A 23,409-nucleotide genomic window follows, 5' to 3' on the forward strand; every position below is an offset into this window, starting at 1 on the left:
GGGCTGTGAACCATGAATTCCAAGGATCCCTATACTTTTTATGTATAAACATTTTCTGATATTCAAGATGGCTATTACCACATTGTGTAGTACTATATTATATATTAGTTTGTCCAGACTGAAGTATGTTTCTTTGTTACTACTACTACTGGTATATCTACTTTTACAGAAAGTGCCTTGATGCTGGTGAAAAGCTTTTGATTCTGGAAATCAGAGCTACCCTACACTTTTTTTGTTCAAACCTAAAGGCATCTAATTCCTCTGGCACTGTATGACTACAGAAGTAGTATCAAAGGACCCTCCAGAACTGGGAAAATGATTGCCAAAAGCTTTTCAGTATTATTATGAATCTTGAATCACAACCAAATTTTGGTTAAAAAAAATAAAAATAAGGAAGTTTCAGGCATTGTGGGCTGAGACCGGTGCTGTATGACCCTTGTAGGTTTAGTGCTTCTCTTTGATTATAATAATAATGTGGGCTGAGGCATCATTACTGTACCTTGCTATTTTAAGGTGCTACAGCATCATTACTGTACACTTATTATAAGGGACCCAACAGTAATCAATGACCCTTACAATTACGTATAGCGTTTTCCAGGAACATCACAATATCAAGTGCCACAGAAGCATTACTGTAAACCATTACTACTAGGTACCAGACTTTACCATACCCTTGTTATTATAAAGGAACAGATTATCGTTACTGAAAAGATGGATGTATGCACCATTCACCTTTTTTCCCTTGTCAGTTATTTTATTTATTAACTTAAATACTAATCATATTTTTTACTCAATGTATTTTCTTTTAACTGTCTGAACCTCACTAGAGTTCAGGTATTTCAGAAAGCATCAACAACAGTGTTAGGTAAGAACAGTTATTTTTATGACATTAATCGTCCCAGATGCATACGAGCGGCCCCGACGCGGCCAGTGTGCCATTGTTTATCAACTAGTGAGCACGATCCCACGCATTCATATGATACATTTTGTAATATTCCATTCATTTTAGTGCCTGCAACTGCTAAATAAGCTATTATGGGCCCAAAGAAAGCTAGTGCCAGCCCTTTGGTAAAGAAGGTGACAAACACGATAGAATTAAAGAAAAAGATTGTAGAAAAATATGAAAGTGGTGCTGGTATGGTGGTAGAGGGTGGTAATGATTGTGATGGTGGTAGAGGGTGGTAGTGGTTGTGATAGGGGTAGAGGGTGGTAGTGATAGTGGTAGAGGGTGGCAGTGGTTGTGATGGTGGTAGTGGTTGTGATAGGGGTAGAGGGTGGCAGTGGTTGTGATGGTGGTAGTGGTTGTGATAGGGGTAGAGGGTGGTAGTGGTTGTGATAGGGGTAGAGGGTGGTAGTGGTTGTGATAGGGGTAGAGGGTGGTAGTGATAGTGGTAGAGGGTGGCAGTGGTTGTGATGGTGGTAGTGGTTGTGATAGGGGTAGAGGGTGGTAGTGATAGTGGTAGAGGGTGGCAGTGGTTGTGATGGTGGTAGTGGTTGTGATAGGGGTAGAGGGTGGCAGTGGTTGTGATGGTGGTAGTGGTTGTGATAGGGGTAGAGGGTGGTAGTGGTTGTGATAGGGGTAGAGGGTGGTAGTGGTTGTGATAGGGGTAGAGGGTGGTAGTGATAGTGGTAGAGGGTGGCAGTGGTTGTGATGGTGGTAGTGGTTGTGATAGGGGTAGAGGGTGGTAGTGATAGTGGTAGAGGGTGGCAGTGGTTGTGATGGTGGTAGTGGTTGTGATAGGGGTAGAGGGTGGTAGAGGGTGGCAGTGGTTGTGATGGTGGTAGTGGTTGTGATAGGGGTAGAGGGTGGTAGTGGTTGTGATAGGGGTAGAGGGTGGCAGTGATAGTGGTTGTGATAGTGGTAGAGGATGGTAGTGGTTGTGATGGTGGTAGAGGATGGTAGTGATGGAAATTTGTGCATTGAGAAGTAGGATGGAAAGATTTTTGGAGGAACATCACCCTAACAAAGCTGTTGTAAGTAATGTCAGCAACATGTATAATAACAATGTCTTGTCCCATTTTAGGGAAATTTTAAAAAGATGCCAGAAACAGAGCTCTCTGCACAGATATTTAGTGTCACAGGTGTGTAGTGACTCTCAAGCTGGTATTAGTGGCATTAAAAAACAAAGAGGGGAAGTTTGTTTGGAAGGGGATTCCCCTTCCAAATAATAATTTCTCCATCCTCTCCTCTCCTCCCATCTTCCATACACTAAGAAGAATGTTCAATAAAGGTGTCATGTTATTATTGTTTTATTCTTCATGTCTCATTGTTTTCTGTGCATGTACATCTATATGCATATAAAAAACTATTTTGTTTTAATACTTTTGGGTATCTGGAACGGATTAATTGGATTAAAGTTATTTCTTGTGGGGAAAATGGTTTCGCAAATTGTAAATTTCGCCATTAGTCACACTCTCTGGATTGGATTAATTACGAAAATGAGGGTCCACTGTAGTTTTACATACAAATTAGGGCATACGAAAACTGAGGTCCCACTGTGTTTTCCAGTGGTGGAAATCATTAATAGCCCAGTTTTCAGGAACCTAACCTGCACAAATAATAATTGTCCATTGTATATGTTAAACAGGTCTTTTACTTTTGAAGGGAAAATTTTTTATTGGGTGGTATGCTTCTTCTGAATACACTGGGGGAGAATCAGGGAAAACTTCAAATGTTGTTTTCCCAATTTAACCTTAAATGTATTTGTTTACAAGAACTTAAACTACATAAGTCTCTGGTTATCTTTCTTTTTTTTTCAGTCATATGATGCTTATCCTGATGCATCATACAGTGAAAGCACACCTCTAATGTGCAATGATTTTTTACATTCTCAGATTTCCATTCATACCACAGGCCAAGACACTTCTCATTACAAGGGCTGTTTGCAAGGTACTAGAACACTCGGTTAACAAATGACTCGTATGAAACTTAGAAACCCAAAACACAACTGTTCCTTCGTCAGTGTGGTTTCATTAGAACCATTTCACCTTCCATTCCTACTCTGCCTCAATACACACAGTACAGAGTACTGTACTGTATCTTTGTTCTTCAACCTAAAATATGACATAGAAGACAAATGAAAAGACACAGTGCGGTTTTTTTTATTTATCACCTTATAATTAGACATAAACAGAGTATGATTTTAGTCACATGTATGTGAAAACACAATATGAAATGCATAGGTTTTGGTTGTCACATCTCCCACCCAAGTCAAGGCACATATAACATGTGGAAGTAACTATAAGAACAAAACATTATTGGCTCCTAAATAACAAATAAATTACTTATAGCAATACAAAATAAAATTTCATGTAATCCAAATTCTGGTATATATAAATAAGCATTATAATTTATAAATTTCAAAAAAATTTGTATCCTTTAAGGAAGCATGGAAAATAAGAATTAGGTGCACAAGACCAGGTATCAATTATTATTATAATAAAAAAGAACCAGGTATCAAGATATCATGCCTGTAAATTCCCAGTCATTGAAAGTAAAAATATCACATTCCTTAAAAACATAATCTACTAAATATATGGGTATTTCAGTGCAGTGTTTTCCTGTTGCCTAGTAAATATCATGGCACCTGCAGCAGTAAAGGACCTCTTCTCTAAAGCAGTAGTTCTTAGCCCTTGCATTACAACCCAATTTTGGGTTGCCAAGCCATTTTGAGTCGGTTGTCAAGGGTTTCTAATAAGTGGTTAAACTTTTTTTTTTTTTTTAAGTCCAGATCACAGCCTCTAATGACTTTACATGAAAATTCAATGATATATTAACTACACAAAAAAAAAAAAAAAAACAGTACAGTGCATCTTGAATGACCATTATCAACTACTTTTTTTCTATTGAGGGTTTTGTCATGAGAAAATGTAGACTAAAATCCGATATAGTTTTTTTGAGATTCATACGTGTTGCTGATCCTGAAGTACCGAGGCTGAAATGTTTCATCTGTGGGAAAACTAGTGGATCCAGGGAGGTGTCACTAAGCATCTGATGCACAAATAACCCGCACATAAAAGAGAGAAGCTTACGACGACGTTTCAGTCAGACTTGGACCATTGACAAAGTCACACTGTGTGACTTTGTCAATGGTCCAAGTCGGACCGAAACGTCATCGTAAGCTTCTCTCTTTTATGTGCGGGTTATTTGTGTATCGTTCCAGTCACGGTATTGTGCCTTTTTGTTATTTATTTAAGCATCTGATGGCTTCTTATTTCCAGGAAGGGGCTTGGATTAAACTATCAGTTGGATAATCAGGTGTAGTTTTTGGCAAGCAGGTTTTTCAATGACAAGAGCAGCTATTTGATACATGTATGGTATGGGAATTCAAATAGTGAAATGCCAAGCATCTATGACCAGAGATACAAACTACTAAGAAATTATTTCACCACTGAAGTTATAAATTTCTTGTAATGCGGTATCCTGGGAAAACAAGACATTCAAAGTCGTGTTGTATTCCTCTGTTTACAGTGCATTTTGCACTGACTGTTCTCTGTTTACAACACACATTGGAGTTGTGGCAGGAAGGTCTTTTACAGATATGGCACATGAGCACTCTTAACTAATTAAATGAGCATCTTTGGCAGAGAAGGAAAACCAGTCTAAAAAGTCACTTGATGCCTGATATAGGTCACAAAGTTTCTTGGACTAAAATGAAAGGAATACCAATTATGATTCAATTTGAGTTGGATAAAACTGAGAAAGAAATTGTTCAAGTTTTTTGTTGTCGGCAGAATGTTACTTTACATGGACATTAAGATGACTCAGTATTTGGGTGAATATCTAACAGCAAGCAAATTTCATGCTTTAACAGTTTCACTTAGTGGCTGGTGATTCTATTCTAGTTACCTCAACAGTGCTCCGAAAAATTGTACCTAGCACTCCAAAACAAAATCAGTGATGCTGTGAAAGATGTAACAATCTGATGTGGGATATGAAGGCAGTAAGATTATTTACAGTTGCAGCAAACAAAGTCGGACTATACAAACTTAGAGCAATTGAGTCTGCCTGAGATTTGTAGGTAAGAGGTTAAACTTTCATTTTTATTCATCTTCACATTAAGATATCTGGAACAGTAATATAAAAAAAATCAGCACTTTATTACAGGTTAAATTTAAGAATAATTTATTAGTACATAAGTAACTTCCTCAAAATAAATCTCAACTATGACATCTTACAATTAAGATATCCGTTTGCTTTTAAAAATACTTGTATCCAACATAAAAAAAAATATACCAATGTGTCTAATTATTATTAATCATATAGCAATTCATAATATTAGTAGCAGAGTCAATATCTTTATATATTTTATAACATTCTTGCAGACAAAAGAGAGCAACATTCATGTAGTATTCAAGAGATTCATCAATGAGACTGGAGATACCACTAGGAGAGGGTTGTCAGAGGTACCCAAGAACATTCACAAACTCAGGACTGAACAGATCATCCAAAAGCTGTATATACACACTGTGCAAGCTGCTGGTAAAAACAGTTAAACTTTCCCTTAACCCTTTCAAGAGTATGTAGTGCTGCAGCAGCACTTTATAAATGATATTCAGTTATTATTAATACTGTGCACATCACATTATTAATAATGGTACTTAGTTTCAGTCTCAACTTGGTCCTATTCCAGCACAAACCCAAACAGTTTGACAGAATACAATTTATTATGGACCAACTTAGACCACCACTGTTGCCAACAATTGCAAAGTTGTCTAGAGATCATTGCAAAAGAGTTTGAGAATGGAATACTCCTATATGAAATGAGATCATGAATGGTTGACTGTACAGCAGAGTCTACTTGCTTGTTTCTCTGAATATTCACACATCCAAGGACCCAGCAAAAAACAGTGCCTTTGTGTCTCCTAGAAATGCAGCGCAACCCAAGTTAATAGAAAGAATGATGGGATGCGGAGAACCAAATTTCTGGACAGCCTATAATGCACTAAAGAAGTGTGAAACTACTATGAATGTTGAGGTAGGCAGGAATGCAATATGTATAACAACAATGTGAATGGCATACAACTCGACTGTGAAAATTTTAGTCCTCCTTCAGAGGACTTTGAACCATCAGTGTAAACTGCAATAGCACAAGAATGAACATTAATTTAGACAATACTGTTGAGAAAGTCACTACTAAACATTCACAGAAAATTACATTAGATATTTTCTCTTAAATGTTGTTGTTATTTACATCACAATGAAATTCATTATTATCATTATAATCAATTTAAGTACTAAACCCAAAGTGATGTTATTAAAGACTAAATATTTTCATTGCTTTGAGATAAAAAAAAAAAATATCTGGACAGTATAGATACAGTGGGAATCGCATTAAAATGTAATATTTTTATGTAAATTTATGATGGATATTTTCAACAAAGGTTTTAAAATTTGTATGGATTGTTCAGTTCATGAAGTGAGCTTGATATGGTTTAATTTTATGCACTTCTAAAGCAAAGAATTTTCTGGTAGAGCTTATAGTACTTCCCCAAGCCCCCCCTAGTAGTACACTCAATGCTCACTTTAGTCGCACTTCACACTAATAAATTTATGAATCTGCCACTGGGGAGAACCCCCCAAAAATCTAAAGATTTTCTTGAATGATCAGCAAAATTCCTTTAAAAAAAAAACTGCGTCAGTAGTTAGATATGCCAATCAATAAGGCCGTCTTCTCCAACCAACACGCAACATTGACGTTCTGCACCATGACTTGACAGACTACAAAGCAGCAGCCACACACTTTGAGGAATTTTAAAACCAGAAACTGTTGACACTGCATATTCTATTTTTTTTTTTTTTGTCAAATTGTAAGATTCATGTGTATATCTATGACAATAAATGTTATCAAACAGAAGACTGTATGCTTAAAAAGTGGGCAATTTAATTTCCTGTCAATATTATTCCTAGGTCCTTTTCACGTTCTTTACACTCTTTGATACGGTCCGTTTGCATTCTGTATACTGTGATTGTTCTTAAGTAATCATTCTTCCCATATCTAAGCATCTGAAATTTGTTACCACTAAATATGTTATTTTAAATAACAAAAAAAAGGCACACTACCGTGACTGGAATGATACACAAATAACCCGCACATGGAAGAGAGGAGCTTACGACGATGTTTCGGTCCGACTTGGACCATTTACAAAGTCACACTGACTTTGTAAATGGTTCAAGTCAGACCAAAAAGTCGTTGTAAGCTCCTCTCTTCTATATGCGGGTTGTGTATCATGTTATTTTCATTTCCCCATTAGAAAATCTGGTTATGTGGCTATAATTTTTCTATCTTCTACTAAGGTGATGTATACTTATTTGGCATCATCATCATGGTTTGTGTTCTTGTCTGTCTGATACGAGGATGAGAAACAGTAATGATACTAGGATTGTGCCTTTGAGTACTGAACCTTTTTTTTTTTTTTGTTCAACAAACAGGTCGTATCCCACAGAGGCAGGGTGACCTAAAAAGTGTACATGCATGTGTAATGTGACCTAAGTGTAAGTAGAAGTAGCAAAATATACCTGTTATCCCACATGTTCATGAGACTGAAAAAAAGATACCAGGAATCCTACCATCATGTAAAACAACTGAACCTTTAATTGTTATAATTTTGCTGTTGTACCAAATGACATCAGTTTATGAACCATTACTTCATGGTTACATTTGTCAAGTGCCTCTCTAAAATCCATGTAGAGTGCATCAGCATTTTGTTTCCATCAAGGCCTCTGTAATTTTTTCATAGTGATCTAATAGTTTTGATAAGCAAGATCTTCCTGCTCTTGTCATGTTTGGGTTGTGTTGATCATACTGTTCCATCAAGTCAGTAACTTACTATCTCAAATCTCTTTCGAAGATATTTACTATGTATGATGTTAGTGCTACTGGTCTGTAGTTTTTTGATCTGGTGTCTCCTCTGCAAAGTCATAGCTAAACACTCACTTTGGACTATCAGAGAACCTGACAGCAATCAAAGACCCTCTTCTTATTTTGCTTCCTCAATGCAAATTTTCTTTTCAATTAGCATGTGATTTTCTTTTTACTGAAATATTTTTTGTTATTTTAAGTCATTTAAACTAATTATGAAAAGTGGCTGAAACATGTTGGAAAAATTCTACATGTGGCCCCTGAAACCCAGATGAGACAAGGCATCAAAGACATATATAGAAATATAGGATATAGATACTGATATGAATAGCATAATATAAAATTCATATAAAAATAAAGTTTCTATTTGAAGTTTTCCTATTCAAAGACATCATTTACAACAAACCTAATGTACTACCACTTCTTTTATATAGAGGAAATGAAAAATACCTTGATATGATAAGGCAAATAAACAAGGCAATGGCACTCGGTTTTGCATACTATATACATAGGAGCTATGTACTTAAAACAGTACACATTAAGAATAAATCTTCAACAATTCGATGACATCACAAAACAATGAACATCCAAAATGCTCAAGTCTTTGGCAAGAGGGATACAGTCATATTTGTATTTAAATGCAGCTCAATCCCTAAAACTGCAACAAGACTGTTCTTCACTCATACTCGATTCATTGTTCTTCACTCATACTCGATTCATTTGCTGAATATTCTTCACCACTCAGTTCAACAAAGCCATAATGACATGACTATTACAGTACATGGAACCAAACAGTAACTACAATCACACACAAACAGCCTTAATGCAAGCCAAGTATTCATCACTAACTTTCAAATTATTGCAACAGTTTTAAAAACATATCAGTACAGTATTATATATGACAATGCTATTCCTTAAATGACTTGATAAAGTTTGACTTCAGATGTTTCACTCTGGAAATCGAAGGGCGCAGTGATGTTTGGGTTATGAGGAGGAACCTCTCGTGCCCATTCTTGATGCCGAAATCCACACTGAAAGAAAGCGTTATTATATATCACATATTTTATTCTTAGGCAACTAACATGCTGAGAACAAGGGGCTAGTAACCCCTTCTGTATACATTGCTAAAGTTAAAAAGATAAACTTTTGTTTTTCTTTTTGGGCCACCCTGCCTCAATGGGATACGGCCAGTTTGTTGAAAGAAGATTTTATTCTTATTTATGATTAAGCTGTTAAATCTCTTAAAAAGTCAAATTAATGTTGTGCTAAGATTTTGCAATTTCAATATAGCTTTCACCTTATTTTTCCTAGTATAAAACCTTACCAGCCCTTAGCTTGTGAATTAAAATAAAGCACCCATTACACTGAAGAAATATTATATAAACTTTTTATTTAAATTTCTTTATTATGGACTAGATAACATGTAAGGGGGGTAACCATTATTTTGAAAATGATTAGTTATATTGTTCAATTTCAAATCAAAAGTTAATCCAATTGGAAGAAAGAAGAAATCCTTGATGAATTTGTGCTTTAATGGCATTAACATTAAACAGATTTGGAACAAAGGATAAATAGTTTCAGCCTAGACCATTTATCCTTAGTTCCAAATCTGTTTAAATTTAATGTCATCAGAGTTGAACATCAAAATGGTATACAATACCGACAGGTTGTTAGGTAAGACACATATGCAACAGTTAGACAACTTTATTCCGAAACGTTTCGCCTACACAGTAGGCTTCTTCAGTCGAATACAGAAAGTAAGCAGGAACAGTAGAGATGTGAAGACGATGTAATCAGTCCATCACCCTTAAAGTCGTAGAATTTGAGGTTGTCAGTCCCTCGGCCTGGAGAAGTTCAGTTCTACGACTTTAAGGGTGATGGACTGATTACATCGTCTTCACATCTCTACTGTTCCTGCTTACTTTCTGTATTCGACTGAAGAAGCCTACTGTGTAGGCGAAACGTTTCGGAATAAAGTTGTCTAACTGTTGCATATGTGTCTTACCTAACAACCTGTCGGTATTGTATACCATTTTGATGTTCATCTTGTCAGACACTGCAACACGTGGCATCTTGATACAGAAAACACCTTGGACAAGCTTTTCAAGTGAGAAGGGTTGGATCTGAGAGGGACATGACCTCTCAGTTGCCTCTCACTACTACTACTACTACTACTACTACTACTACTACTACCCTGCACCTCTCCTTCCGACAGTATTTAAGTCTCCGCACTGTCGCTTGATCTTCAGATAGTTCCTGACTATGGAACTGAACTTCTCCAGGCCGAGGGACTGACAACCTCAAATTCTACGACTTTAAGGGTGATGGACTGATTACATCGTCTTCACATCTCTACTGTTCCTGCTTACTTTCTGTATTCGACTGAAGAAGCCTACTGTGTAGGCGAAACGTTTCGGAATAAAGTTGTCTAACTGTTGCATATGTGTCTTACCTAACAACCTGTCGGTATTGTATACCATTTTGATGTTCATCTTGTCAGACACTGCAACACGTGGCATCTTGATACAGAAAACACCTTGGACAAGCTTTTCAAGTGAGAAGGGTTGGATCTGAGAGGGACATGACCTCTCAGTTGCCTCTCACTACTACTACTACTACTACTACTACCCTGCACCTCTCCTTCCGACAGTATTTAAGTCTCCGCACTGTCGCTTGATCTTCAGATAGTTCCTGACTATGGAACTGAACTTCTCCAGGCCGAGGGACTGACAACCTCAAATTCTACGACTTTAAGGGTGATGGACTGATTACATCGTCTTCACATCTCTACTGTTCCTGCTTACTTTCTGTATTCGACTGAAGAAGCCTACTGTGTAGGCGAAACGTTTCGGAATAAAGTTGTCTAACTGTTGCATATGTGTCTTACCTAACAATGTCATCAGAGTTCTAGTTCATCAAGGATTTCTACTTTCTTTCAATTAGATTGATTTGGAACTGAACAAAATAACTTAATTTTTTTAAAAAATAATGATTCCCCTTTATATATTATTGAGTCTGTAAGCATGCCTCTGGCAAGACAATGATGGAGTGAATGATAATGAAAGTTTTTCTTTCTCGGGCCACCCTGCCTTGGTAGGAAACGGCCGATATGTTAATAAATAATAAAGAAATATGGGGGTTATGTTCCAACGAACCAATCATAAGTCAAAAATATCTTAAGTAGAACATGAATGTGAAATACTGAATAATTAAGTAAGTAAATAACTACGTAATGTCACTGAATAAGTAAATAAACAAATTACTGTAACTAACTAAATATTAGTATCAATAAGTAAATAAATTAATACAATTTATGAACTGGCCACCTTCATGTTGGGTAATTATCTTAAATTTTATCACCAAAGTAATTGCTTTTGCACCATCATGAAGTGGAAATATCGTAAGCCAGACCATTGTAAGTAACATCTGTATTACCATAAAATTATTTTAACTTCAACTAGTAAACATTTTAAAAACAAGAGTTCCTTACATCTATATACTGCAGTGAATCTTCCAAGGAAGGTATGGTTACTAGCAGAGCACCCTTTTTCACATTAGATCGAAGAAATGCCCAAATACGTGCTTGAACACCAGCAGGCATAAAGAACTCAAAGACATTATTGAGGCAAATTATATCAGCAGCTCGTACTACTTCTCCTTGCTCCTGAATATCGCCAGGGATCACTTGAACACGATCCTGAAATACAGAGTTAAGAGGAAATTTTTCTATTAATTCTAGTTCAGTGCAAGCTAGTCGTATTTACAGGAGAAATGACGGACAATAATTTCCTGCATGCAAAACTACCATATTTATCTAACGACAAGGCTTGTGGAAAATCCAGCTGCAGCAATGATATAAAAAAAATTAAAGGATTTCTTCATGGAACATTTTTTTCCGTGTGTGCACATGTATGCGTACATATCTAAATGTGTTTGTAGGAAGCAGGCTCCAGCTCATGGACCCAGCATCACAAGCATTAATCAATAGGTACAAAAACTCCCAAAATAAATGAATATATATTTTTTAACTTAATGGTGGTAATCTGAACTGTGATATCAGCACACTTCTGGCAACACAACTATTGAATGAATGATAGTAAACATATTTCCTCTTTTGGGTCACCCTGCTTTGGTGACCATTCAATAATTATTTGCAAATCCAAAATGTTTTCCTCAGTCTCCTACATTCTTCCATTTTGTCTTTTATACTCTCATTTATCTTTTGTATTTGAATACACCTGCTGATCAAACATTACCTTTCCTTTCACTCTTGTTGAACAGAAGCACATGCTAATTACTGTACTTGTTATACAGGACAGCAAAATGAATATACAAAATTCAATTAATGCTTAAGTGCTTCTTTAAGTTTTAACAATGGGTAACATTCTATTTTATTATCCCATGAAGTAAAGTTCCATAAATATAAAAGATAGGAAAGATGGAAAGATTATAACATGTGCTATGACAAGCATTATTCACCAAGCTGGATTTTAGTTATGTTGTAGAGAGATTTCATTGATTATAATAATAATAATAATAATAATATCCTAGGCACATTTTCATATACCATGGTCTGTTCTTCAGCTAAAACTGAACACATACCTGAAACTGATATTTATTGATGATTGTTTGCTGAACTTGGCATAAATCTTGATTTATTTCCACTCCCACTATTCTCCGGCATTTTGTGTAAATGTAAGCCTGTAAAAAATGAAGGATTTTAATTGTATTATCTCTTCATACATGAAAAGAACAAGATTATGTTTTTTACAAATCTACTGCTGCCACTTATATTTAATGTACATAATAAAAATTACAGACTTGAAATCTTAAGAAAAATGTAGAGAAAGTTTAAAAGTGATCTTAGAAGCCAGGTAATTCAAAATAAAATTTTGCTAAAAATTTAATGGTCTTATTAGTAATATAATAAGTTAAAGAAAAAATCATAATATTATCAACTGATTTTTTAAATGCATTTAGATCTATTCTCTTTAGATAATGAACCCCAAAAATATTATCAAAGAGAAAGTTAAGGAGGTGCTTTGAGAATACATAATGAAAATACAGTACAGTTGTACTACAGAAAATGTCAAATGAATGTACAGTCTATGTAATATCACAGTATAAAAATAAGAGTTCTTGATACTAAGGTGAATAAATGATGACTGGAGTTTGGAGCTTTGCCAGGCTCCCAGGCAAGTTACCCTGACGACGAGGAGGAGGAGGCCCTATAAAGAGTGCAAGATATGTGATCAACCCTACTGGAACCAGAAAGCTGATGTGCATGTGGCATCATGAATTCCAAGTGGGCCCATCCAGGCTCCAACTTAAGAAATATGTTTAAAAAATTATATAACATTTCAAAGAAATTTTTTAATTTTTATTTTTTTTTTATTATCACACCGGCCGATTCCCACCAAGGCAGGGTGGCCCGAAAAAGAAAAACTTTCACCATCATTCACTCCATCACTGTCTTGCCAGAAGGGTGCTTTACACTACAGTTTTTAAACTGCAACATTAACACCCCTCCTTCAGAGTGCAGGCACTGTACTTCCCATCTCCAGGACTCAAGTCCGGCCTGCCGGTTTCCCTGAATCCCTTCATAAATGTTACTTTGCTCACACTCCAACAGCACGTCAAGTATTAAAAGCCATTTGTCTCCATTCACTCCTATCAAACACGCTCACGCATGCCTGCTGGAAGTCCAAGCCCCTCGCACACAAAACCTCCTTTACCCCCTCCCTCCAACCCTTCCTAGGCCGACCCCTACCCCGCCTTCCTTCCACTACAGACTGATACACTCTTGAAGTCATTCTGTTTCGCTCCATTCTCTCTACATGTCCGAACCACCTCAACAACCCTTCCTCAGCCCTCTGGACAACAGTTTTGGTAATCCCGCACCTCCTCCTAACTTCCAAACTACGAATTCTCTGCATTATATTCACACCACACATTGCCCTCAGACATGACATCTCCACTGCCTCCAGCCTTCTCCTCGCTGCAACATTCATCACCCACGCTTCACACCCATATAAGAGCGTTGGTAAAACTATACTCTCATACATTCCCCTCTTTGCCTCCAAGGACAAAGTTCTTTGTCTCCACAGACTCCTAAGTGCACCACTCACTCTTTTTCCCTCATCAATTCTATGATTCACCTCATCTTTCATAGACCCATCTGCTGACACGTCCACTCCCAAATATCTGAATACGTTCACCTCCTCCATACTCTCTCCCTCCAATCTGATATTCAATCTTTCATCACCTAATCTTTTTGTTATCCTCATAACCTTACTCTTTCCTGTATTCACCTTTAATTTTCTTCTTTTGCACACCCTACCAAATTCATCCACCAATCTCTGCAACTTCTCTTCAGAATCTCCCAAGAGCACAGTGTCATCAGCAAAGAGCAGCTGTGACAACTCCCACTTTGTGTGTGATTCTTTATCTTTTAACTCCACGCCTCTTGCCAAGACCCTCGCATTTACTTCTCTTACAACCCCATCTATAAATATATTAAACAACCACGGTGACATCACACATCCTTGTCTAAGGCCTACTTTTACTGGGAAAAAATTTCCCTCTTTCCTACATACTCTAACTTGAGCCTCACTATCCTCGTAAAAACTCTTCACTGCTTTCAGTAACCTACCTCCTACACCATACACTTGCAACATCTGCCACATTGCCCCCCTATCCACCCTGTCATACGCCTTTTCCAAATCCATAAATGCCACAAAGACCTCTTTAGCCTTATCTAAATACTGTTCACTTATATGTTTCACTGTAAACACCTGGTCCACACACCCCCTACCTTTCCTAAAGCCTCCTTGTTCATCTGCTATCCTATTCTCCGTCTTACTCTTAATTCTTTCAATTATAACTCTACCATACACTTTACCAGGTACACTCAACAGACTTATCCCCCTATAATTTTTGCACTCTCTTTTATCCCCTTTGCCTTTATACAAAGGAACTATGCATGCTCTCTGCCAATCCCTAGGTACCTTACCTTCTTCCATACATTTATTAAATAATTGCACCAACCACTCCAAAACTATATCCCCACCTGCTTTTAACATTTCTATCTTTATCCCATCAATCCCGGCTGCCTTACCCCCTTTCATTTTACCTACTGCCTCACGAACTTCCCCCACACTCACAACTGGCTCTTCCTCACTCCTACAAGATGTTATTCCTCCTTGCCCTATACACGAAATCACAGCTTCCCTATCTTCATCAACATTTAACAATTCCTCAAAATATTCCTTCCATCTTCCCAATACCTCTAACTCTCCATTTAATAACTCTCCTCTCCTATTTTTAACTGACAAATCCATTTGTTCTCTAGGCTTTCTTAACTTGTTAATCTCACTCCAAAACTTTTTCTTATTTTCAACAAAATTTGTTGATAACATCTCACCCACTCTCTCATTTGCTCTCTTTTTACATTGCTTCACCACTCTCTTAACTTCTCTCTTTTTCTCCATATACTCTTCCCTCCTTGCATCACTTCTACTTTGTAAAAACTTCTCATATGCTAACTTTTTCTCCCTTACTACTCTCTTTACATCATCATTCCACCAATCGCTCCTCTTCCCTCCTGCACCCACTTTCCTGTAACCACAAACTTCTGCTGAACACTCTAACACTACATTTTTAAACCTACCCCATACCTCTTCGACCCCATTGCCTATGCTCTCATTAGCCCATCTATCCTCCAATAGCTGTTTATATCTTGCCCTAACTGCCTCCTCTTTTAGTTTATAAACCTTCACCTCTCTCTTCCCTGATGCTTCTATTCTCCTTGTATCCCATCTACCTTTTACTCTCAGTGTAGCTACAACTAGAAAGTGATCTGATATATCTGTGGCCCCTCTATAAACATGTACATCCTGAAGTCTACTCAACAGTCTTTTATCTACCAATACATAATCCAACAAACTACTGTCATTTCGCCCTACATCATATCGTGTATACTTATTTATCCTCTTTTTCTTAAAATATGTATTACCTATAACTAAACCCCTTTCTATACAAAGTTCAATCAAAGGGCTCCCATTATCATTTACACCTGGCACCCCAAACTTACCTACCACACCCTCTCTAAAAGTTTCTCCTACTTTAGCATTCAAGTCCCCTACCACAATTACTCTCTCACTTGGTTCAAAGGCTCCTATACATTCACTTAACATCTCCCAAAATCTCTCTCTCTCCTCTGCATTCCTCTCTTCTCCAGGTGCATACACGCTTATTATGACCCACTTCTCGCATCCAACCTTTACTTTAATCCACATAATTCTTGAATTTACACATTCATATTCTCTTTTCTCCTTCCATAACTGATCATTTAACATTACTGCTACCCCTTCCTTTGCTCTAACTCTCTCAGATACTCCAGATTTAATCCCATTTATTTCCCCCCACTGAAACTCTCCTACCCCCTTCAGCTTTGTTTCGCTTAGGGCCAGGACATCCAACTTCTTTTCATTCATAACATCAGCAATCATCTGTTTCTTGTCATCCGCACTACATCCACGCACATTTAAGCAACCCAGTTTTATAAAGTTTTTCTTCTTCTCTTTTTTAGTAATTGTATACAGGAGAAGGGGTTACTAGCCCATTGCTCCCGGCATTTTAGTCGCCTCATACGACACGCATGGCTTACGGAGGAAAGATTCTTTTCCACTTCCCCATGGACAATAGAAGAAATAAAAAAGAACAAGAGCTATTTAGAAAAAGGAGAAAAACCTAGATGTATGTATATATATATATGCATGTGCGTGTCTGTGAAGTGTGACCAAAGTGTAAGTAGGAGTAGCAAGATATCCCTGTTATCTTAGCGTGTTTATGAGACAGAAAGAGAGACCAGCAATCCTACCATCATGCAAAACAGTTACAGGTTTTTGTTTCACAGTCATCTGGCAGGACGGTAGTACTTCCCTGGGTGGTTGCTGTCTACCAACCTATATACGTATATAGTAGTGGTGTGCCAAAGTATCAGTATTGGTACTGGTGGGTAGTGGATAATTTTGATATCTGTATCAGTGGGTATCAGCCAATTTTGATTGTATCGATATCAGTACTAGCATCAATGAGTAGCAGCTAGCTTTGATGGTATTGCTATGAGCATTAGTCTAAAACTGAGTAGAGTATTAGTATCAGCATAAAATTTGTTATCACCCCATCCCTAAACTACATCTTTCTTTCAACACACCGGCCGTATCCCACCGAGGCAGGGTGGCCCAAAAGAAAAACGAAAGTTTCTCCTTTTACATTTAGTAATATATACAGGAGAGGGGGTTACTAGCCCCTTGCTCCTGGCATTTTAGTCACCTCTTACAACACGCATGGCTTATGGAGGAAGAATTCTGTTCCACTTCCCCATGGAGGTAAGAGGAAATAAACAAGAACAAGAACTAGAAAGAAAATAAAAGAAAACCCAGAGGGGTGCGTGTATATATGCTTGTACATGTATGTGTAGTGTGACCTAAGTGTAAGTAGAAGTAGCAAGATGTACCTGAAATCTTGCATGTGTATGAGACAGAATAAGAAGACACCAGCAATCCTACCATCGTGTAAAACAATTACAGGCTTCCGTTTTACACTCACTTGGCAGGACGGCAGTACCTCCCTGGGCGGTTGCTGTTTACCAACCTACATATCAACACCAAATTTATTTGTGTTTTTCTTATTAAAAGTAGCTGTAACAGATTACACAACAAACAACATGCAGTATAAAGAAAGACCTATGCTCTAAAGTTGAGAAGAAACTCAATACAGTGAAGAACCTCAAACCAGCGGTTCGGTGGTCCCTAAGGCTGTGAGATCATGGGTTCGAGGCTCATTATTTCACTGAATTGTTACATTTATAAGAAATTTTCAGCAAACTAAAAAGAAAACTTAATCTATATCCACATTTTTTCAAGGAAAAAACCATAGTTGTCCTGTATACAGATCTGCAATTAAATAAAAATTCTAAATACAGGTCTTATGCTTCGTAATTTTAATTTTTAAATGTATGATACTGCATAATTTAATTATTTAAAAAGTAAAAAAAAAAAAGTCAATAAAAACAAAAGGACTACATTTTCACATCCATTATCAAGTGAATGGTTAGTGAATATCTGTCTCAGAAAATTTAGCAAAATTTTTGGGAATTTCATATTTTAATAGCAAACTGTAGTGATGAAAACAAGTCACTGAAAGCAATTTTTGATAATCCCCGATGATTATAACAGCTCAAGTAGGTGGCTGTTATAGGTACTGGAAACATACAATAAATCACTACCATCTGTTTTGTAATGCAACCTCCCTCCCCATCATATTTTATTGGCTCCACCTTTCCAAGATAACTCAATGACGCAGCAGTTGTATGCCACATTCATTTTTAGGATATGTAAAACAAGATATAACTTACTTACCCCATACAGTACTGCTCCTAATCTTGACCCAATGTCAAGTAGTATAGTGTCTTCAGGAATAGGTGGAAGTAATGCACGGAAAATATAAGCTAATCTTTCTCTTGATGCAGAGTGACTGATATATGCTGCAATGAGACAATAAACATTACTAATCTTGTATACTGCAAATAAAGGAACAAAAAAATATGCAGTCACCAATATAGCCAAGAAAAGTGTAAACAATTCTAATCAGATAAAAGTACAGTAATACTGACCCCTACATCATTTAGGAGAGTGAAAAAACAGGCCAAGTGATATAGTCCAAGACAGACTACAAAGAGTTACAGTTCATTGTGTGTGTTTCATTATATACCTTTCTACAAAAACAGTTGGTACTTAGCAACAGGAAATAAAATGCCAACTTATCAAAACATTTCACTGTCCACATACTGTACACCAGGGGTGACCAACCTTTTTGTTCCAATGAGCCACAAAAATTTGTAAGGGGCCTCACTTCTAAAGTGAAGTGCAAATGTAGGTATTTAATGCCTGACATTTTACCCAATCATCAAGTGAAAATTGACCACAATACTAACCTTTCACTATCTTATACATAGATCTACGTCACTGATGCCAGTGTCACTTATGCAAATCTATGCTTTATGCAGAGCTCCCTCAAATATTTTCTTCTTTCAACAAACCGACCATATCCCACTGAAGCAGGGTGACCCAAAAATAAAAACAAAAGTTTCTCTTTTTAATTTTAGTAATGCATACAGGAGAGGGGGCTACTAGCCCCTTGCTCCCAGCAATTTAGTTGCCTCTTACGACACACATGGCTTACGGAGGAAGAATTCTGTTCCACCTCCCCATGGAGATAAAAGGAAATAAACAAGAACAAGAACTAGTAAGAAAATAGAAGAAAACCCAGAGAGGTGTGTGTATATACATGCTTGTACATGCATGCGTAGTGTGACCTAAGTGTAAGTACAAGTAGCAAGACGTACCTGAAATCTTGCATGTTTACGAGACAGAAAAAAGACACCAGCAATCCTACCAGCATGTAAAACAATTACAGGCTTTCATTTTACACTCACCTGGCAGGATGGTAGTACCTCCCTGGGCGGTTGCTATCTACCAACCTACTACCTAGGCTTCAAATATGTTATGAGTGGTAAATTTTGTCCTAGATAAGAGAATGAGTTTTTGTGGCAAGTGTATTGTACATGATTAACAAACAGAGGAAAGGTTACTTTAGTGCCTGGAATGCCTACAATGTTTATTTTAGATGCTTTTTTTTACCTAGATTTTTGTGTAAAATTGGCCAAATTACCTACTTCTGTGAACATTACAGGGTAGTTCCAAAAAGTGAATGGGCAGTTTCTTGTGCTCAGTTGACAGAACAGAAGGTATACTAGCAAAATAGCTTAGAACTGGGCTGAATTGAATATTCAGGTCACCCTGCCTCAGTGGGAGAGAGCCAATATGTTAAAAAGTAAGATATCAATTTTTGTTCAACTTACTAATGGGTTGCGTATTGTGTGATGAACAGTCAACACAGTAGTTTCGAGCCAACTCTCCAGTGTCGCACAGCTCATCTACCATATCCTCGTCATAAAGAAAGGCATCAACATGAAGGGTATGAGTTGGGTCACAATCTGCATTCTGAAACATATAATTAGTAATATAGACAAAGTGCTTTTTAACTACAGTAATCACAATGGCCAATAGTTATTTATATATTTTGTATCATGTTCCAAGTTCAGTACAGTGAAATACCAATTTTTAACTAAGTGACAGGAGAGGGGTGTCTGTTAAAGCTGTCTGTTAAATGACGAGATGGGTTTTCCACGATAGTAACAACAGACAATTCTGAATTTAATGGACTGTGTCCATTGTTTCCAGACACTGTCTGGCCACAAATTTTGTCCACTAAATTCAAAATCTCTTAACTCAAACTTTTACTGTCTTTACATTATAGCAGTCAGGAAGAGAGAAGATAACACTCCATTCTACCCAAAGTAAGTTTGATGCATACATATTATGGTAATACACCTACCATCCGACTTACGACCTGCTCGGCTTACGACCACTCGACTTACGACCGTGTTTTTTATGCCAAATTTCTGGGAAATAAACAACTATTTGTGTTGTACACAGTGTTTATCCTAAACCTTACAGTATAAAATACAGTACTAACAACATAAAAAGTAAAGCAAAACATGAAATACCAAAATAAAACAGTAAAATAAAGTCATTACAAAAATGTTTTGTTGATATTCAGTACTAAAGTTCGACTTACGACCGGTTTCTCGGAACCGAACTCGGTCGTAAGTTGGATGGTAGGTGTATATATCACTGCACTGCAATATACATACAAGAATGTTGTGTTTAATTTGTGGGTCAGTTTGACTATGATGAACAAAAGATTAAATTTCCTTAGTCCACTGCTATTAATGCAGTTTCCCTTCACTGAATATGTAACTAGATGTGCTTTAGCCATATATTGTATACAGATGTATGTGGCACTGTCATTGTACAAAATAAAAATTATTGGATTTCTAAAGCACTCTGACATACAAGATCACTCAGTTTATTTTTGACAATAAAAAGATAAATGAGCAATGGGCCAGTAACCCTTTGTCCTGTATAAATTACTAAATTTAAAAAGAAAACTTTTTGCTTTTCTTTTTAGGTCACTCTGCCTTGGTGGGATACGGCCAGTTCATTGAAACAAAAAAACATAGATAAATGCAATACACACTAACAATCACAAGCCAAAACTATATACTTTCTTTCAACACACCGGCTGTATCCCACCAAGGCAAGGTGGCCCAAAAAGAAAAACGAAAGTTTCTCTTAAATTTAGTAATTTACATCTACATTTTTTTTTTTTTTTATTATCACACTGGCCGATTCCCACCAAGGCAGGGTGGCCCGAAAAAGAAAAACTTTCACCATCATTCACTCCATCACTGTCTTGCCAGAAGGGTGCTTTACACTACAGTTTTTAAACTGCAACATTAACACCCCTCCTTCAGAGTGCAGGCACTGTACTTCCCATCTCCAGGACTCAAGTCCGGCCTGCCGATTTCCCTGAATCCCTTCATAAATGTTACTTTGCTCACACTCCAACAGCACGTCAAGTATTAAAAACCATTTGTCTCCATTCACTCCTATCAAACATGCTCACGCATGCCTGCTGGAAGTCCAAGCCCCTCGCACACAAAACCTCCTTTACCCCCTCCCTCCAACCCTTCCTAGGCCGACCCCTACCCCGCCTTCCTTCCACTACAGACTGATACACTCTTGAAGTTATTCTGTTTCGCTCCATTCTCTCTACATGTCCGAACCACCTCAACAACCCTTCCTCAGCCCTCTGGACAACAGTTTTGGTAATCCCGCACCTCCTCCTAACTTCCAAATTACGAATTCTCTGCATTATATTCACACCACACATTGCCCTCAGACATGACATCTCCACTGCCTCCAGCCTTCTCCTCGCTGCAACATTCATCACCCATGCTTCACACCCATATAAGAGCGTTGGTAAAACTATACTCTCATACATTCCCCTCTTTGCCTCCAAGGACAAAGTTCTCTGTCTCCACAGACACCTAAGTGCACCACTCACTCTTTTTCCCTCATCAATTCTATGATTCACCTCATCTTTCATAGACCCATCCGCTGACACGTCCACTCCCAAATATCTGAATACGTTCACCTCCTCCATACTCTCTCCCTCCAATCTGATATTCAATCTTTCATCACCTAATCTTTTTGTTATCCTCATAACCTTACTCTTTCCTGTATTCACCTTTAATTTTCTTCTTTTGCACACCCTACCAAATTCATCCACCAATCTCTGCAGCTTCTCTTCAGAATCTCCCAAGAGCACAGTGTCATCAGCAAAGAGCAGCTGTGACAACTCCCACCCAAATACAATCAAACAAAGCACACAACAAAATACATACTAACACTAGTTAAAATTACCTGAATCAATTCAGAGCTCCATTAACTTGTTAATTTCAAAAGACTTCTAAACTTTCCAGGTAATTATGTTGTAAACAATATATAAACTCATTGGTTGTTAAATGAGCATAAGCCAGTTGTTAGGAGGGAAAATAGTAATATAGTAGGTTATTTTGGTCATTATTAAAAATTATATGAACACTCCAGCTGCCTCCCACTGAGGTAGGGTGACCTGCCAAAGAAATGAACATTTTCACTGTCACTCTTTCAATCAATGTCTTGCCAGAAGTGCACTGACATTACAGTTCAGACAACTCTCCAAACTGTATCACCTCCAACATCTTCCCATCTCCAGGACTCAAGTTAAGCTAACTGGTTTCCCTGATTCCTATCATAAATGTTACCTTGCTAACATTCCATCAAATCATAAAAACTATTGCCTCCACACAGTCCTATCTAACACATTCATACAAGCCTGATGAATGTTCAAGCCCCTAGCACTCAAAACCTCCTTTATTCCCACCCTTCAGCCTTCCCTAGGATGACCTCTACCCCTTCACACCAGATTCATACGCCCTTCTAGTCATCCTATTTTTCTCCATCCCCTCTAAATGTCCAAACCACCTCAACAACCCCTTCTCAGTCCCATGTATAACATGTTTGGTAACTCCACACCTAATTGCCAAACTCCAAATTCGCTGCATAACATTTCCATCACACATTGCCCTCAAACACACAATCTCAACTACCTCCAGCCTCCTCCTTGCTGGAACATTCAAAACCCATACTTCACACCCATACAACAGTACCACTATATTCTGGTACATTTCCCTTATCTCACAGAATAATCCACCAATAAATCTGCTCCCATATATCTGAACACATTTACTTCCTCTACACTCCCCAATATTCTATCACTCACTCACTATATTTTGTGATACTCTTATCACCTTGCTCCTTCCTGTGTTCACTTTCAATTTCCTTCTTTTACATACCTTCCTAAATTCATTTACCAACCTTTGCAACTTCTGAATTTCCCAAAAGAACTGTGTCATCTGCAAAGAGCAACTGTGATAACTCTCACTCTGTACCAAATTCACTGTCTTTCAATTTCCCTTATCTCCCCAACATCCTAGTTATCACTTCTTTTACAGTTCTATCTATACATATGT

At 37.4% G+C, this 23,409-nt stretch overlaps 1 protein-coding gene across 1 annotated transcript in view; it reads right to left on the minus strand.

Moving 5' to 3' along the window:
- Window positions 1–7,329: 7,329 nt before the first annotated feature.
- Window positions 7,330–23,409, minus strand: part of LOC128692938 (uncharacterized) — a 114,326-nt gene continuing 98,246 nt past the window's right edge. Inside the window, exons 4-8 of the mRNA XM_070091991.1 lie at window positions 19,789–19,930; window positions 18,287–18,411; window positions 12,465–12,563; window positions 11,353–11,559; window positions 7,330–8,893 (exon numbers count right to left, since the gene is read on the minus strand). Of these exons, the coding sequence (XP_069948092.1) occupies window positions 8,777–8,893; window positions 11,353–11,559; window positions 12,465–12,563; window positions 18,287–18,411; window positions 19,789–19,930 (690 nt within the window). The 3' untranslated portion in view covers window positions 7,330–8,776. The remainder of the gene's footprint in view (window positions 8,894–11,352; window positions 11,560–12,464; window positions 12,564–18,286; window positions 18,412–19,788; window positions 19,931–23,409) is intronic.

This window comes from Cherax quadricarinatus, chromosome 38 (genome assembly GCF_038502225.1).
Source record: "Cherax quadricarinatus isolate ZL_2023a chromosome 38, ASM3850222v1, whole genome shotgun sequence".
Classification (NCBI taxonomy): Eukaryota; Metazoa; Arthropoda; class Malacostraca; order Decapoda; family Parastacidae; genus Cherax; species Cherax quadricarinatus.